The sequence below is a fragment of the Manis javanica genome, chromosome 4 (assembly GCF_040802235.1).
Source record: "Manis javanica isolate MJ-LG chromosome 4, MJ_LKY, whole genome shotgun sequence".
In the NCBI taxonomy this organism is placed as follows: Eukaryota; Metazoa; Chordata; class Mammalia; order Pholidota; family Manidae; genus Manis; species Manis javanica.
In genome coordinates, this window is record NC_133159.1 from 133178147 (window position 1) to 133196368 (window position 18222).

General features: G+C 38.1%; 1 protein-coding gene across 1 annotated transcript; it reads left to right on the forward strand.

Moving 5' to 3' along the window:
- The first annotated feature begins 1164 nt into the window (after nt 1-1164).
- On the forward strand, nt 1165-2106 carry OR1G1 (olfactory receptor family 1 subfamily G member 1). The gene has a single exon (XM_017660680.2). It carries the CDS (start codon nt 1165-1167, stop codon nt 2104-2106), a length of 942 nt encoding a protein of 313 aa, XP_017516169.2.
- The last annotated feature ends 16116 nt before the right edge of the window (nt 2107-18222 follow it).

Consider the following 18222-nt stretch of genomic DNA (forward strand, 5'->3'; position numbering starts at 1 on the left):
TTGCTGAGCACTTATGTTGTACCAGGCTAATGCTAGATATCAGAGATGAACAACACAGACACCTCTGCCTATTTTAATGGTGCTCCTAGGAAAATGAGGACAATACAGGTGGATAGATGGTCACAATCCAGAGTGACACATGCTGTGACTGGTGAGGCACAGGGACAGGTCGGGTGTGGACCTGAGTTTGTTGAGAGAAGATAGTCAGGGAAGGCTTCCCAGAAAAAGTGACATCAAAGCTGAGATCTGAGGGAAAACTACCCCAGCCCAAGAAAATGAGATGGACAAGAGCCCAGAGGAGAGAAAAACATCTGGATATTTGAGAGCATAATTGGCACACAGGGTGTAGAGCAGAGGAGGAGGTTCTGGGAGGCATGGGAGACATCTATGATAAATGCCAGTGTGAGCAAAGGTCTTCAGGCCATGTTCAGAAGCTCTGAGTTTATCCCGAGAATCATGAGGAAACCCTGAAGGATTTTTCACGGAAGCAACAAAATCAAATATGATTTATAGAAAACCCATGCCGTCTGGACTGCAGAGACACCAGGTGTGCCTGGAAGCAGGGGGAACATGGCTCCAATCTAAACCATAAACGACAGTGCCCTGAACAATGTAGTGGCAGCTGGGACTTGGTAACAGAGAGAAGTGTATAATTTTAGTTATACAGAAAAAGTAAAATTGCTAGGATTTGGTGGTAGGTAGGATTCTAAATATAGAAGAAAAATAGTGGTATTTGGAAGAATAATAGGTCAATAATAACACCCAGATTTCTGGAGAGACCAACTGTGCAGAGAGTGGAGATGGTGCTGTCAGTATTAAACATGCTTTTACCAACCCCCAAGCCCCTTTTCCACTAGCCATGCTTTTTGAAATTTTGGGAACATATACTAAAGACCTTTAGACTGTGAAATCTCAGAATGGATTCATGTCATATTGTCCACATGAATGCCATAAGAGGTGCATCAACAATGCCTCCAGCCTAGCCCCCCAAAATATATACTGCATCAATGCTTATAAAATAAAGTAAAAAAAAACCTCTTCCACTGCAAACAAATCTTTGCTTTCCCATGGCACCAAGCATTGCAACAGTGCATAATTTTAATAGTTCACAATCCAGGCCTTACCAACTTCATTCAATTTACCCAACATTCTGCTTACAGAAAAATGGGATGGAAAAACCTGACCAGCACCTCAGATTTTGTCCTTTTGGGGCTCTCCAAGCAGCCAGAGCAGCAGGAGGTCCTCTTTGGGCTGTTCCTGTCCATGTATCTGGTTACGCTGGCAGGCAACCTCCTCATCATTCTGGCCATCATCGTTGATGCTCACCTCCACACCCCCATGTACTTCTTCCTGGCCAACCTCTCCCTCACTGACACCTGCTTTGTGTCCACCACGGTTCCTAAGATGCTAGCAAACATATGGATGCAGAATCACGTCATCTCATATGCAGGATGTCTATCACAATTGTATTTTTTCATGCTGTTTGTGATGCTGGAGGCATTCCTCTTGGCTGTCATGGCCTATGACCGCTATGTGGCCGTATGCCACCCACTCCATTACATCATGATCATGAGCCCTGGGCTCTGTGTACTCCTCGTGTCTGCATGCTGGATTTTGAACGCACTCCACTCCCTCCTTCACACACTCTTGATGAACAGCCTGTCCTTCTGTGCAGACCATGAGATCCCACACTTCTTCTGTGACATCAACCCCCTTCTGAATCTGTCCTGCACCGACCCCTTTATCAATGAGCTGGTGATCTTTACCATAGGGGGTCTCGCGGGCCTGGTTTGTGTGCTTTGCCTGATTATCTCTTATGCATACATTTTCTCGGCAATCCTGAAAATCCCCTCAGCTCAGGGGAAGCAGAAAGCCTTTTCCACCTGCAGCTCTCATCTCTCTATGGTCTCTCTATTCTTTGGGACTTCCTTCTTTGTTTACTTCAGACCCTCCTCAAAACGCTCAGCACAGAAGGGCACAGTTGCATCAGTGATGTACACAGTGGTCACCCCGATGTTGAATCCCTTTATCTACAGTTTGAGGAACAGAGACATCAAGTCTTCCTTGAAAAAACTAATTTGGGTTAGGAAAATCCATGCCTCTTAGTGGTAGTGGCTGCACATCCAATATGGGGGTCTCCAACTAATTGCACTCACTACAATTAAGCAGTGAAGACGAGAGTGGGACCAAAAGTGTGGATTTTACTTCCAGGACCTGTGATCCGAACTTGAAATAGTCATATCAAAGCTACAGGACTGCATCATACATAACAAACACAACATCAGGTCAATATCATTAGCTTAACATCTTACAATCATGCTCCAAAAGCATAGCCAGATGTATATCATAAAGGATGGGCTTGAATACTTTTGCAACAGCATGGGACAGCTTATGACCAACATAAGGGAATATCTGGTTGTACTGTTGTATGTGGCCAAGAACAAACTCCAGGAAAAGACAACTTTCCTCCACCATCACCTTGACCTTGGGGACTTGGATCCCTACCAGTAGTGTTCTCAACCCTGGGACTCCCTATGTCTGTGATGTCCCATGCTTAAAGAATGGAAACTGGGACAAGGAAAAGTTGAATGGGGTGGAGTCTTCAGGTAGTCCTACAGCAATGTTTTACAAGGAACACAAGACCGCCATACCCCCTAATATCTCAAATTTCCCAAGTTCATTTTCATCTTTGGGGAAACTTTTTCCAAGTCCATTTCATCTTTGCAATCCCAATGCTTACCACTTGGCATAATGCCTGCCCCATCAGTATGTGCTGAACCCCACTGGCATGGCTGCAATCATAAACTTGGAGGCCAGTAACAATGACTTCCTGGACACTCCATAATCTCCTTCCTGAATGACTGAAACCCCCTCCTAATATTCTTCATTTCCGGGCCTCTCCCTATTCCATCCACTCTGCACACCACAATCAGATCAGTCTTCACAGGATATGACGAAATCATCATGACCACTACCCTATTAAAACCTCCAGTGACTTTCTACTACTTTCAGAATAATGTTCAAAATATTTATCCTATTTATTATTAGGCCCACCATCACCAGTTCATAACATATGTGCTCCATAGTCAGCTCACACTCCTCTGTATTTCTCTCAAAATCAACAGGCCAATATTTTTATAATTCATTGATTATTATTGGTGGTTACTAAAAGCTAAGTCATTAAAAGTTGTGGGAAAGGTAAATCAGTAAAAGCTAGAGCAAATAAAGTTACAATACAGTAGAAAATAACCAATTAGATTCCATAGTAAAATTAATACTACTGGACTATTTTTCATTCTTCTTCATTTCTCTGTAAGTATCAGGTTGTATGCTGCAGTGACATAGGTTGTGATTGCTGTAGATAATACCTTCTCCAGTGAAAGTGTATTGTTGATAGTGAGCTCACACACTATCTTCTGACAATAAAATATAGTACAGGTCTTCCTCAACTTACAATAGTTATTTTTTGTCTTGATAAACCCATCATTAAGTTGAAAATATTCTACATTAAGAATGCACTTGATATACTTAACCTACCAAACAAAGCTTAGCCTTGCCTACTTTCAGTGTGCTCAGAACACTTGCATTAACCTACATTTGGGCAAAATCATCTAACACAAAGTCCATTCTATAATAAAGTGTTGAATAGCTCATGTAATCTACTGAATACTGTACTGACAGTGAAAAACAGAACAGTTGTATGGGTACAGAATGGTTGTATCAATTGTTACCCTCATGCTCGTGTGCTGATGGGGACCTGCAGCTCGCTGCTGCCCAGCATCACAAGAGAGCATCGTATTGCATTTCACAAGCCCAGGAAAAGATTAAAATTCAAAATTCACAAAACACTTTCTACTGAATGCGTATCATTTTTATAACATCATAAATTCAAAAAAGCCTAAGTCCAACCATTCCAAGTCAGGGACCACCTGTATAGCAAAGTTGGTGGACAGCAATGGCTTTAGTTAGACAGAAGCAAGTTCAAATCTTGGCTTTGCCACTTGTAGGCTGTGCAACCCTGACAATAACTTAACCTTTCAAAGTAAATATAACATACCTCATTGTGTTGTCAGGATTGAATATGATAATACATGTAAAGCAATGTTTGTGGTAAATTATATATGCATGTAAGTATTTAAGAGTTATTTCCTAGTATACAGAATATTTTCAATAACTTTTGGCTATGGTGATGGTTTTCCTTGTTAAAATGAAAGCTGAACAGCAGCAGGTAATGTGAATTCACTCTCAAGAATGACTTATAAGGAATCACCTATGACCTACAATTGAAACTAGAAGGGATCCTGTGCTTAAGTCACTCTTTTGGAGAACATTGTGGTATTTCATATAGTATTGCCTACTTACTAGGAGTTGCATGCAGGAAACATTTTAGTCTACCTTTGAAACCATGTTTACTAGGCACTTAAATTTAAAGTAAAATCTTAGTACTTAAAATACACAGGGGTTTGCGCCATCCCAGTTCCCTCTGTTTCATTGGCAAACATGTATTTCTCACTGCTTAAATAAATATTTGTCAATATTTTTAGGTCTAGCTTTAACTTAAATTAAGTGTGACTTTTTCATGCTTATACTTTGTATGTGGATATCCACAAAACAACACAGTTTCCACATTTGTCATTACTATACCTTTTGAGGTGTGCCAGTATATTCAGACACCATGTTTTATCAAAGATTGCCCCTGCTGTACTGTTTGAAGATTAATTCAAAATTTTGAATATTAAAAAATATCATTTCAGCAAACATTGCTTTTTCATGATTTATTCTCCTAAGCTACATTCTTAAAAACAAATATTTCCATGTATACCAATTAATAGTTCTAAAGCTCATATTCTACACTGCCAAATTGTTACTAAAATGTAACAATTTCTGTAAGTTTTCACCAATTGTTTCACTATTATTCATTTTACTACCTTACTAAATATATAATGACATAATTCATAATAAGGATGATAATTTTTCCATAAGTATTGAAAACCAAAAATTATGCCTATTATCTAGGGATACAGTAATTCTTTATACCATTACTACTTACCCACCCTAGCATTTAAAAATAGACATATTTTCAAATGAAATATGATTCCCTCACTACAAATTTGAAGAACCATTATTCTGTTTATTTTATTTTTATAAAAACTGTACAGTGTAAGTCATAAAATGATATTATATACTGCATTTATATGTATATGACATTTTATATACATATATAGTAAAATTCTTACCACAGTCAAGCTAATTAACCTATTCTGGTGCAAACGTGTGAAATCTACTCCTTTAGCAAGTTATCAGTATTCATTACAGTATTATTAACTATGGTCATCATGTTGTATGTTAAATCTCTGAATCTTATTCATCCTACATAACTGGAATTAAGCCGTTCAACAACATCTCTTCATTTTGTCACCTCCCAGCCTCCACACTCCCACCCCTGGGAGAAAACATGGGCTGAGATCTCTCTTGGCATTGAGATGTGCTGCTTTTGGGGAAGGGGTGATGTGGGTAAAGTTAAATTGTTCCTCTTACCCTCTCCAATATCAGTTACCTTTCCTGAGCACAATGCAATGCAACTAAAAATCAATACAGCAAGAAAATGGAAAAAAATTCACATAAGCATGGACTGCATAGAAAACTCTGGAATACTAACTACTCTGTCAAAGATAAAATCGAAAAGAACTTAAAAAATATCTCAGAGCAAATGAAAATGAAAACACAACGCACCAAAACTTATGGGATGCAGCAACAGCAGTATAAAGACAAGTTAATACTGACAAATGCCTACAGTAAAAAAGAAGAAAGAAGTCAATAAGCAATGTAACTTTATACCTCAAGTAACTAGAATGATAAGAACAAACTAGATCACAGTAGGAGAAAGGAGGAGATAATAAATACCATAGCAAAATAAATCAAATAGGGAATAGAAATAGAAAAAAAATTAACAGAACTGAGTTTTTCTTTTGAAAGATAAAATCAAGAAACCTTAGCCACACTAAAAATAGAGATAATACTCAAATAAAAACAGAAGTGAAAGAGGACACATTATAATGGATGCCTCAGAAAATTTTTTAAAAGATCATTAGTCTATTATGAACAACTTTATGCAAACAAATTAGATAGTTGACAGGAAATCAGCAAGTTTCTAGAATAATAAAACCTACCAGGACTGAACCAAAAAGAAATACATACCCTGAACAGACCAATAACAAATACGGAGATTGAGGCAGTAATCAAAATCCTCCCAATAAAGAAAAACCCAGGACTAGATGGGCTTCATCTGGATCAGATGGTGAATTCCATCAAACACTCATAGAACAATTCATACCAGTCCTTCTTAAGCTCTTGAAAAAATAAAAGTAGACAGCATATTTCAAAACTCATTTTATAAGGCCAGCATCAGCATACCTATGATGCCAAAGCCATAGAAGAACAACAAAGGAAAACTACAGGCCAATGGCCCTAATGTACAGACATGAAAAAAATCCTCAACCAAATACTAGCAATCAAATTCAACAACATATGAAAAACATTATACACACTGACCAAGTAGGATTCATCCATTGTATGCAAAGAGGGTTTGATGTACACAAAGCAATCAAGGTGATACACCATATTAACAGAATGAAAGATAAAGCCAATCAACACAATACTAGCACAGAAAATGTTTAACAATGTTCCATATCCTTTCACAATTAGAACACCTAAACAAAATAGACACAAAAGCAACTTAAGTCAATACAATAAAGACCACTTTTGAAAAGCCCGCAACTAATGTCATAATTATTGGGGAGAAATGAAATTCTTTCCTCTATTATGTATACAAGGTAAGGATGCCCACACTTGACATTTCTTTCCAAAATAGTAATGGAAGCACCAGCAAGAGCAATAAGACAGAAAGAAAAGAAAGAAAGAAAAAAAGAAAGAAAGAAAGAAAGAAAGGAAGGAAGGAAGGAAGGAAGGAAGGAAGGAAGGAAGGAAGGAAGGAAGGAAGAGAGAGAGAAAGAAAGAGAAAGAAAGAAAGAAAGAAAGAAAGAAAGAAAGAAAGAAAGAAAGAAAGAAAGAAAGAAAGAAAGAAAGAAAGAAAGAAAGAAAGAAAGAAAGAAAGAAAGAAAGAATAGGCACCCACATTGGAAAAGAAAAAATAAAATTATCTCTATTTGCAGGTGATAACATTCTATATGGAGAAATCCCTGAACACCTCATTCATTTAAATAAAAAAATTAGAACTAATTAACAAATTCAGTAAAGTTTGAGGATAGAAACTCAACATTCAAAAATCAGCAGCATTTCTTTACACAAACAAAATCCCTCTGAAAGGACATTAAGAATACAATCCTATTTAAGGTAGCATCAAAAAACTATGTAAGAATATATATATATATAATGCAATAAAGAGGGTGAAGATTTATATATTAAAAAATTATAAAACATTGAGACTGAAAAAAGATGCCAGCATGACAACTGAGGCAGAAACCTCCTCCCAAAAGCGCATATAACATGAAAATAAAGCAAATACAACTAATCCTGAAAAAGCAGCCTGAAGACTGCAGAACAGACTGCCTACATCTGGGGGAAAAGAGAAGACCTCACAGAAGAGGACAAAGTAGTAAAGCCATGATCTAGCAGGACTCAAGCCCTCCCCAGAACCCCAGCCTGCAGGTGGAAGCAAGAGAAACAGAGTGTGGAGGGAATAGAAGCCCAGGACTGATGAACACCCAGCCCTGTTGATCTGTTCTGGAAGCATGAACCCACACTATATGGTGCTCTGGAGATTAGTGGGGTTAGAAAGCAAAGACAGACAGAATACTTGGAGAGACTGAGATTCCAGTCACTTGTGAAAAACAGGTATGCAGAAGTGGGACAAAAGAAAGGTGAGAAGTTTGAAGGACACCCAGTAGCGAGAGGAGCACTAAAGGGGCAATGATTATGCAGAGCTCACTGCTCAAGAGAAAGGGCAGGTGAACAAAACCTTCCCAGCATGCTCAGCCAAGCAGGTTGGGAACTCTCAGGAGCTTCAGACGCTGCATGCCCCTGGTTGGCAAGGCAGCCCCAATGCTCACCACTGCCATACGCATCCTGCCACTCATTCCTTCTACAGGCACCAGTCCAGCTAACGTGCCATCCCTGCCATCACACCAGGCCAACCAGACAGTGGCCTGCCCATGGCAGCTACAGGAGCATAGCACAGAGGCTCCTTCCAGTGTGCATGGTCCACTGGACCTGGCAGTAGAGGCAGACATTACAACAGGGAAGGCAGGAATCCCTCCCAGCTGAGCACTTTCCTTCTGGAAGAAGCCCATTCAGCTAGCCTAAAACTCCCACCATTGCTGCTGGTGCATGGCAGCTCCAGAGAGTAGAGCTTCTGGACACTAGAGGGCACTTCCTACACAAAGTATTTACATGGGAAACACTAAAAAATTAAGCGGCAAAGGAATTTGGTCCAAACAAAATTACAAGAAAAAATGCCAGAAAGAGGAGTTAGTGAAACTGAAATCACCAATGTTCCTGATAAAGATTTCAAAATGAAAGTAACAAACATGCTCACATAACTACAGAAAAATATTCAAAACCTCAGGGGGAACTTCAAGAAAGGGATAGAAACATTGAAAAATACAGTATCTGAAATGAAACATACAATGGAGAGATTTAAAAGTAGATGAGATGAGGTAGAAGAGATGTTAAATGAAATAGAAATTAGAGAACAGGAAAACAAAGAAGCTTAAGCACTGAGAGAAAAAAGGATCTCTAGGAATGAAAGAATAATAAGAGACTGTGTGGCCAACCCAAATGGAACAATATTTGCCATATAAGGGTACCAGAAGAAGAAGAAGAGAGAGAAAGGGATGGAACGTCTCTTTGAGGAAATAACTGTGGAAAACTTCCCCAACCTGGGAAAAGAAATAGACACTCAGGTCATGGAAGGACAAAGATCACCCACCAAAAGGAACCATATGAAGACAACACCAAGACATATAATAATTAAAATGGCAAAGACCAAGGACAAAGAGAGAGTACTGAAAGCAACCAGAGTGAGAAAAAAAGATCACTTATAAAAGAAAACCAGTCAAGATTTCAACAGACTTCTCAACAGAAACCTTACAGGTCAGAAGGGACTGGCATGATACATTTAATGTAATGAAACAGAAGGGCCTCCAATGAAAAATACTGAACAGGCAAGATTATCATTTAAATTTGAAGGAGGGATTAAACAATTTCCAGATAAGCAAAAGTTGAGGGAATTCACCACAACCAAACCATCTCTACAAGATATTTTAAAGGGACTGCTCTGGATGGAAAGGCTTCTAGGGTTAAATAGCTGTCACTAGAGAAAATAAATCCACAATAAAGTTTATAGACCAATTAATTACTAAACAAATACAAACTCAAGTCAATTACTCACAAAGTTAGGAAAGGGATATACAAAGAGTACAGAATATGACACTTAATATATAAAGAGTGGAGGATGAAGAAAAAGGGGAGGGAAAAAAAGAACCTTTATATTGTGTTTGAAATAGACTAGTGAACAATTTAAGACTGACTGTTAGATAATAAGGAAGCTATCCTTGAACCTTTGGTAACGACAAATCTAAAGCCTGCAATGGCAATAAGTACATATCTATTGATAATCACCATAAAAGTAAATGGACTGAATGTACCAATCAAAAGACATAAAGTTACTGAATGGATAAAAAGATAAGACCCCTGTATGTGCTGCCTACAAGAGACTCACTTCAAACCCAAAGACATACACATACTGCAAGTAAAGGGATGGAAAAAGATATTTCATGCAACTAATAGTGAGAAAAAAGCATGAGTTGCAGTACTTGTATCAGAGAAAATAGACTTCAAAACAAAGAAAGTAACAAGAAATAAAGAAGGACATTACATAATGATAAAGGGGTCATTCCAACAAGAAGATATAACCATTATAAATATCTATGCACTCAACACAGGATCACCTACATACATGAAACAAATACTAACAGAATTAAAGGGGGAAATAGAATGCAATGCATTCATTTTAGGAGACTTGAACACACCACTCACTCCAAAGACAGATCAACCAGACAGAAAATAAGTAAAGAGACAGAGGCACTGAACAACACATTAGAACAGATGGATCTAACAGAAATCTACAGAACTCTACACCCAAAAGGAGTAGGGCACACATTCTTATCAAGTACACACAGAATATTTTCCAGAATAGACCACATACTAGGCCACAAAAAAAGCCTCAGTAAATTCAAAAAGATTGAAATTGTACCAGCCAACTTCTCAGATCACAAGGATATAAAAGTAGAAATAAATTGTACACAGAAAAAAAAATGGCTCACAAACATATGGAGGCTTAAGAACATTCTCCTAAATAATCAATGGATCAAAGACTGAATTAAAACAGATCAAGCAACATATGGAAACAAATGAAAACAACAGCACAAAGCCCCAACTTCCGTGGGACACAGCAAAGGCAGTTCTAAGAGGGAAGTATATAGCAAACCAGGTCTATTTAAAGAAAGAAGAACAATCCCAAATGAATGCTCTAAATTCACAATTCTTAACTGGGAAAAGAAGAACAAATGAGGCCCAAAGTCAGCAGAAGAAGGGACATAAAAAATAGAGATCAGAGAATAATAAAATTGAGAAGAATAAAACAATAGAAAAAAATCAATGAAACCAAGCACTGGATGTTTGAGAAAATAAACAAAATAGATAAACCCCTAGGCAGACATTTAAGAAAAAAAGAGAATCTACACACATAAACAGAATTAGAAGTGAGAAAGGAAAAATAATGACTGACACCAAGGAAATACAAAGAATTATTAGAGAATACTATGAAAATCTATATGCTAACAAACTGGATAACCTAGAAGAAATGAACCACTTTCTATAAAAATACCACCTTCCAAGGCTGACCCAGGAAAAAACAGAAAATCTAAACAGACCAATTACCAGCAATGGAATTGAATCGGTAATCAAAAAACTACATAAGAACAAAACCCCTAGACAAGATGGATTCACTGCTGAATTTTATGAGACATTTACAGAAGACATAATACTCATTCTCCTTAAAGTTTTCCAAAAAATAGAAGAGGAGGGAACACTTCCAAATTCATTCTATGAAATCAGCATCACTCTAATACCAAAACCAGGCAAACACAACATAAAAAAAGAAAACTACAGACGAATATCCCTGATGAACATAGATGCAAAAATACTCAACAAAATCTTAACAAACCGAATTCAAAAATACATCAAGAGGATCACACACCATGACCAAGTGAGATTCATCCCAGGGATGCAAGTATGGTACAACATGCAAAAATCTACCAACATCATACACCACATTAACAAAAAGAAGGACAAAAACCACATGATCATCTCCATAGATGCTGAAAAAGCATTCGACAAAATTCAACATCCATTCATGATAAAAACCCTCAACAAAATGGGTATAGAGGGCAAATACCTCAACATAATAAAGGCCATATATGACAAACCCACAGCCAACATTGTACTTAAGAGTGAGAAGCTGACAGCTTTTCCTCTAAGATTGGGAACACTCACCATGCTCTTATTCAACATAGTACTGGAGGTCCTAGCCATGGCAATCAGACAACACAAAGAAAGAAAAGGCACCCAGATTGGTAAGGAAGAAGTCAAACTGTTCCCTGTTTGCAGATTACATGATATTGTATATAAAAATTCCTTAAAAATCCACTCCAAAAACACTAGAAGTAATATCTGAATTCAGAGAAGTTGCAGGATACAAAATTAATATACAGAAATCTGTTACATTCCAATATACTAACAATGAACTAGCAGAAAGAGAAACCAGGAAAACAATTCCATTCACAATTGTACCAAAAAGAACAAAGTACCTAGGAATAAACCTAACCAAGGAAGTGAAAGACCTACACCCTGAAAACTACAAGATACTCTTAAGAAAAATGAAAGAAAAGACTAATGAATGGAAATTCATCCCATGCTGTTGGCTAGGAAGAACTAATATTGTTAAAATTGCCATCCTACCTAAAGCAATCTACAGATTCAATGCAATCCCTATCAAAATAACAACAGCATTCTTCAATGAACTGGAACAAATAGTTCTAAAATTCATATGGAACCACAAAAGACCCTGAATAGCCAAAGCAATCCTGAGAAGGAAGAATAAAGCAGGGGAGATCTTGCTTCCCAACTTCAAACTCTACTACAAAGCCACAGTAATCAAGACAATTTGGTACTGGCACAAGAACAGACCCACAGACCAGTGGAACAGAATAGAGAGTGCAGATATTAACACAAGTATATACAGCCTATTAATATATGATAAAGCAGCCATGGATATACAATTGGGAAATGACAGCCTCTTCAACAAATGGTGTTGGCAAACCTGGACAGCTACATGTAAGAGATTGAAACTGGATTACTGTCCAACTCCATACACAAAAGTAAACTCAAAATGGATCAAAGACCTGAATGTAAGTCATGAAACCATAAAACTCTAAGAAAAAAGTATAGGTAAAAATCTCTTGGATATAAACATGAGCAACTTCATGAACATATCTCCCCAGGCAAGGGGAAACAAAAGCAAAAATGAACAAGTAGGACTATATCAAACTAAAAAGTTTCTGTACAGCAAAGAACACCATCAGTAGAACAAAAAGGCATCCTACAGTATGGGAGAATATATTCATAAATGACAGATCCAATGAGGGGTTAACATCCAAAATATACAAAGAGCTCATGCACCTCAACAAACAAAAAGCAAATAATCCAATTAAAAAATGGGCAGAGGAGCTGAACAGACACCTCTGCAAAGAAGAAATTCAGATGGCCAACAGACACATGAAAAGATGCTCCACATTGCTAATCATCAGAGAAATGCAAATTAAAACCACAATGAGATATCACCTCACAACAGTTAGGATGGCCCACCATCCAAAAGACAAACAACAACAAATGTTGGTGAGGATGTGGAGAAAGGGGAACCCTACTACACTGTTGGTGGGAATGTCAGTTAGTTCAACCATTGTGGAAAGCAGTATGGAGGTTCCTCAAAAAACTCAAAATAGAAATACCATTTGACCCAGGAATTCCACTCCTAGGAATTTAACCTAAGAATGCAGCAGCCCAGTTTGAAAAAGACATATGCACCCCTGGTTATTGCAGCACTATTTACAATAGCCAATAAATGGAAGCAACCTAAGTGTCCATCAGTAGATGAAAGGATAAAGAAGATATGGTACATATACATAATGGAATATTATTCATCCATAAGAAGAAAACAAATACTACCATTTGCAACACTATAGATGGAGCTAGAGGGTATTATGCTCAGTAAAATAAGCCAGGTGGAGAAAGACAAGTACCACATGATTTCACTCATCTGTGGAGTATAAGAACAAAGAAAAATACTGAAGGAGCAAAACAGCAGCAGACTCACAGAACCCAAGAATGGACTAACAGTTACCAAACAGAAAGGGACAGGGTAGGATGGGTGGGAAGGGAGGGGTAAGGGGAATAAGGGTCATTATGATTAGCACACATAATGTAGGGGGGGCATGGGGAAGGCAGTATAGCACAGAGAAGACAAGTAGTGATTCTAAAGCATCTTACTAAGCTGATGGACAGTGACTGTGATGGGGTGTGTGGTGGGGACTTGATAATGGGGAGAATCTTGTAACCACAATGTTGTTCATGTAAGTGTATATTAATGATACCAAAAAAATAAAATAAAAATAAAGGCCATATACAACAAAGCTACAGCCAACACATCATACTTAACAGAAAAAAGCTGAAAGCTTTTCCTCTAAGACCAGGAACAAGACAAGGATTCCCACTCTCCCACTTTTATTCCAAGTAGTACTGGAGGTCCGAGCCACAGCAATCAGACAACACAAAGAAATAAAATGAATCCAAATTGGTAAGGAAAAAGTTAAAGTGTCACTGTTTGCAGACAACATATTTTACATAGAAAACTCTAAAGACTCCACCAAATACAATTATAACTAATAACTGAATTCAGCAAAGTTGCAGGATACAAAATTAATACACAGATATCTGTGGCATTCCAGTATACTAACAATGAATTAAAAGAAAGAGAAATCATGAAAACAACTCCATTTAAAATTGCATCAAAAAGATGGACAGTGACTGCAATGTGGTATGTGGGGGGAGGATTGATAATAAGAGTGAATGTAGTAACCATATTGTTTTTCTTGTGAAACCTTCATAAGATTGTATATCAATGACACCTTAATAAAAAAATTGATTCAAAAAGAATAAATTACCTAGGAATCAACCTAACCAAAGAGGTGAAAGAACTATGCTCTAAAAATTACAAGACACTCATGAGATAAATTAATGAAGACACCAATAAATGGAAATATATCCCATGCCCTTTGATATGAACAATTAATATTATCAAGACGGCCATCCTACCTAAAGCAATCTACAGACTCAATGCAACTCCTATCAAAATACCAATAGCATTCTTCAATGAACTAGAAAAAAATAGATCTAAAATTCATATCGAACCACAAAAGACCCCGAATAGCCAAACCAATCCTAAGTAGGAAGAACAAAGCTGAGGGGAATTACAGACCCTAACTTCAAGCTCTACTACAAAGCCATAGTAATCAAAACAATTTGGTACTGGCAGAAGAACAGAACCACAGATCAATGGAACAGAATAGAGAGCCCAGATATAAAACCACTCATATATGGTTAATTAATATATGATAAAGGAGCCAGGGATATACAATGGGGAAATGACAGCCTCTTCAACAAATGGTGTTGACAAAACTGGACAGCTACATGTAGGAGAATGAAACTGGATTATCGTCTAACTCTGTACACAAAAGTAAACTCAAAATGGATCAAGGACCTGAATGTAAGTCATGAAACTGTAAAACTGATAGAAGAAAACATAGGCAAAAATTTCTTGAATATAAATATGAGCAACTTTTACCTGAACACATCTTCTTGGGCAAGGGAAACAACATCAAAAATGAACAAATGGGACTACATCAAACTAAAAATCTTCTGTATAGTAAAGAACACCATCAGCAGAACAAAAAGGCATCCTACAGTATGGGAGAATATACATATCCTATAAGGGGTTGTCATCCAAAATATATAAAGAACTCACACACCTCAACACCCAAAAAAGAAATGACCCGATTGAAAAATGGTCAGAGGTTCTGAACAGACACTTCTCTAAAGAATAAATTTGAATGGCCAACAGGCACATGAAAAGATGCTCCACTTTGTTAATTATCAGGGAAATGCAAATTAAAACCACAATGAGATAGCACCTCATACCACTTAGGGTGGCCAACATCAAAAAGACTAGGAACAACAAATGTTGGCGAGGATGTGGAGAAAGGGGAACCCTCCTACACTGCTGGTGGGAATGTAAATTACTTCAACCTTTGTGGAAAGCAGTATGGAGGTTCCTCAAAAAACTAAAAATAGAAATACCATTTGACCCAGGAATTCCACTCCTAGGAATTTACCTCAAGTAAAGAAGATTACTGATTCACAAAGACCTATGCATCTCTATGTTTATCACTGCAATATTTACAATAGCCAAGATATGGAAACAACCTAAGTGTCCATCAGTAGATGAATGGATGAAGAAGAGGTGCTACATATATACAATGGAATATTATTCACCCATTAAAAGAAAATAAATCCTACAGTTTGCAGCAACATGGATGGAGCTAGAGGGTATTATGCTCAGTGAAATAAGCCAGGCAGAGAAAGACAAGAACCAAATGATTTCACTCATTTGTGGAGTATAACAACAAAGCAAAACTGAAGGAATAAAACAGTAGCAGACTCACAGAGTCCACAAAATGACTAGCAGTTACCAAAGCGAAGGGATTGGGAGGGGGTTGGGTAGGGAGAGATGGAACAGGGGAGTAAGGGGCACTTTAATCAGCAATCACAGTATAGGTAGGTCATGGGGAAGGCAGTACAGCATGGAGAAGACAAGTAATGACTATGTAGCATCTTAATATGCTGATGGACAGTGACTGCAATGGGGCAGTGGGGGGGATACTTGATAATATGGATGAATGTTGAAACTACAATGTTATTCACGTGAAACCTTCATAAGATTGTATATCAATGATACTTTAGTAAAAAATTCTTCATTCACAGTATTTTATGCTCCTTTCCTTCTTTTCCATTTCTAAGATGTTGGCAGCCAGACTTACAACCACCTTCATCACTCCCACAGAACACATACCCAGAAAAGTGATGGAACAGCTCACAAAACCCTTGTAGATTAAAGAAATTGTGTCTGCCTCATTGTCACTGTACACTGGAGTTCAGCAATTGACAAGCCAACCCAGACACATGGAGTTAACAATCAATATTTTAGTGTCTTATGCTTAAATAAAAACCAGTAGGTAAGAATCACAAGATACAAGGAGAACCTCTAACAAAGCACATAATAATAAATAGTGGAACAAAGAGAAACAGTAAAAAGAAAAATCAGAGAACTCAGAAAAAGAAAGAGATTTCAGGGAGCAAAAGAAAATTTCAAATTAACTATAACTGGTATTCTTAAGGCAGAAGACATTGTATTCTTGAAAAGACAAAGGTAGAGACATGGGTCAGGAACCAGATCAGTGTAGGAGACAGGAAAGGAGAAATCCCATGAGGAAATGAAATGCTCAGAATTTCATCTGCATCTCAGGCCCAGAGAACTACCAGTGAAGCCAGAGAAGGAAACAGAGGCTCCACAGGAACATCTCCAAACAGGAAATAATCTGACAGATTTCTCACTGTGTTAGACTCCACTGGAAGAATCTTTCCCTTTAAGTCAGAGTTTTGGGAGTGATAGCCCACAGTGCATCCCATAGCTACACTGTGTGACAAACCCCAAAACTTAGTGCCTGAAAATAACAACTTACTGTGATTGCTCAGGGTTCTGTGGGTCAACAGGGCTCACCTGGAGACCTCTGCTGAGATGTCTCAGACATGGGCTGAGACTACAGTCATTTGAAGGCTCAGTGTTGGATATACAAGATGAGTTTTCACTCAAGCATCTGTGCCAGGTATCTCCTTCTGGCCACACAGCTGTTCCCCATGCTGCCTTGGGCCCCCTCACAACATGGCTGCCAGCTATCTCCGATCCACATGGCCACCCCCATGCTGCCTTGGGCTTCCTCAGACCATGGCCACCACCTCTCTCCTGTCCACACAGCTGTTCCCTGTGCTCACATTTGCAAGCCATCTCAAGGTTGTCATAAGTCTTCAATGTCAGCTGCTTTGCCAAGAGCAAATATTCAAGGGACTCAGGTTGAAACTGCAAGACTTCTTAGGACATAGCCTCAAAAGTTCCAGAATGTCAATTCTACCACTGTCTTTGTCAAGGGCCTGATTCTAGACAAGACGAGGGTGTAAAATCATGAAGTCTGAGAGGCATAGTTCATCAGGGGCCATATTTGAAGATGAACTCCAGTATTCACCAAATGAAGTAAATACAGGTGTATCTTGTTTAATTTAGCTTTGTTATTGTGCTTCACAGGTATTGCATTTCTTCACAAATTGAAGATTCATGGCAACCCTGCATTGAGCAAGTCTAACGCACCATTTTTCCAACAGCATTTGCTCACTTTGTGTTCCCGTGTCACAAAATTCCAAACATTTTTATCATTACTACGTTTCTTATGTGATCTGTGACTAGTGATTCCAATTCACTGAAAGCTCAGATAATGTTAGCATTTATTATCAATATCTTTCAATTAAGGTATGTACATTGATTTTTAGACATAATGCTATTGCACACTTAATAAATAACACTATGGAGTCAAGCGTAACGTTTATATGCAGTGGGAAACCAAAAAACTACCTTGACTCTCTTCATTGCGATTGTCACTTTATTGCAGAGTGGTCTGGGCTGGAACTGAACCCCCAGTATCTCTGAGGTCTGCCTATGATACAACTACACAAGAAAAATGTAGTGTTGAATGAAAAAGAATATGTATCAAGGATTAAAGATGGCAGCATGAGAGGAGAGACAGAGACTTCCTCCTAAAACTGGATACAATTAGGAAATTTAATTGGCACAACTAATCCAGAGGGAGCAACAGGAAAGAGGACAGCGTCAGACTGCACACACCTACAGAAAAGAGCAGACCTCAGTGAACAGGGTAATGTACCAGAGCTGTGGCTCCACTGGACCTGAGCCCTTCCCCC

Excerpts from the sequence above, each read along its gene's own strand:
- OR1G1 (XM_017660680.2), top strand. The coding sequence starts at position 1,165 with ATGGGATGGAAAAACCTGACCAGCACCTCAGATTTTGTCCTTTTGGGG.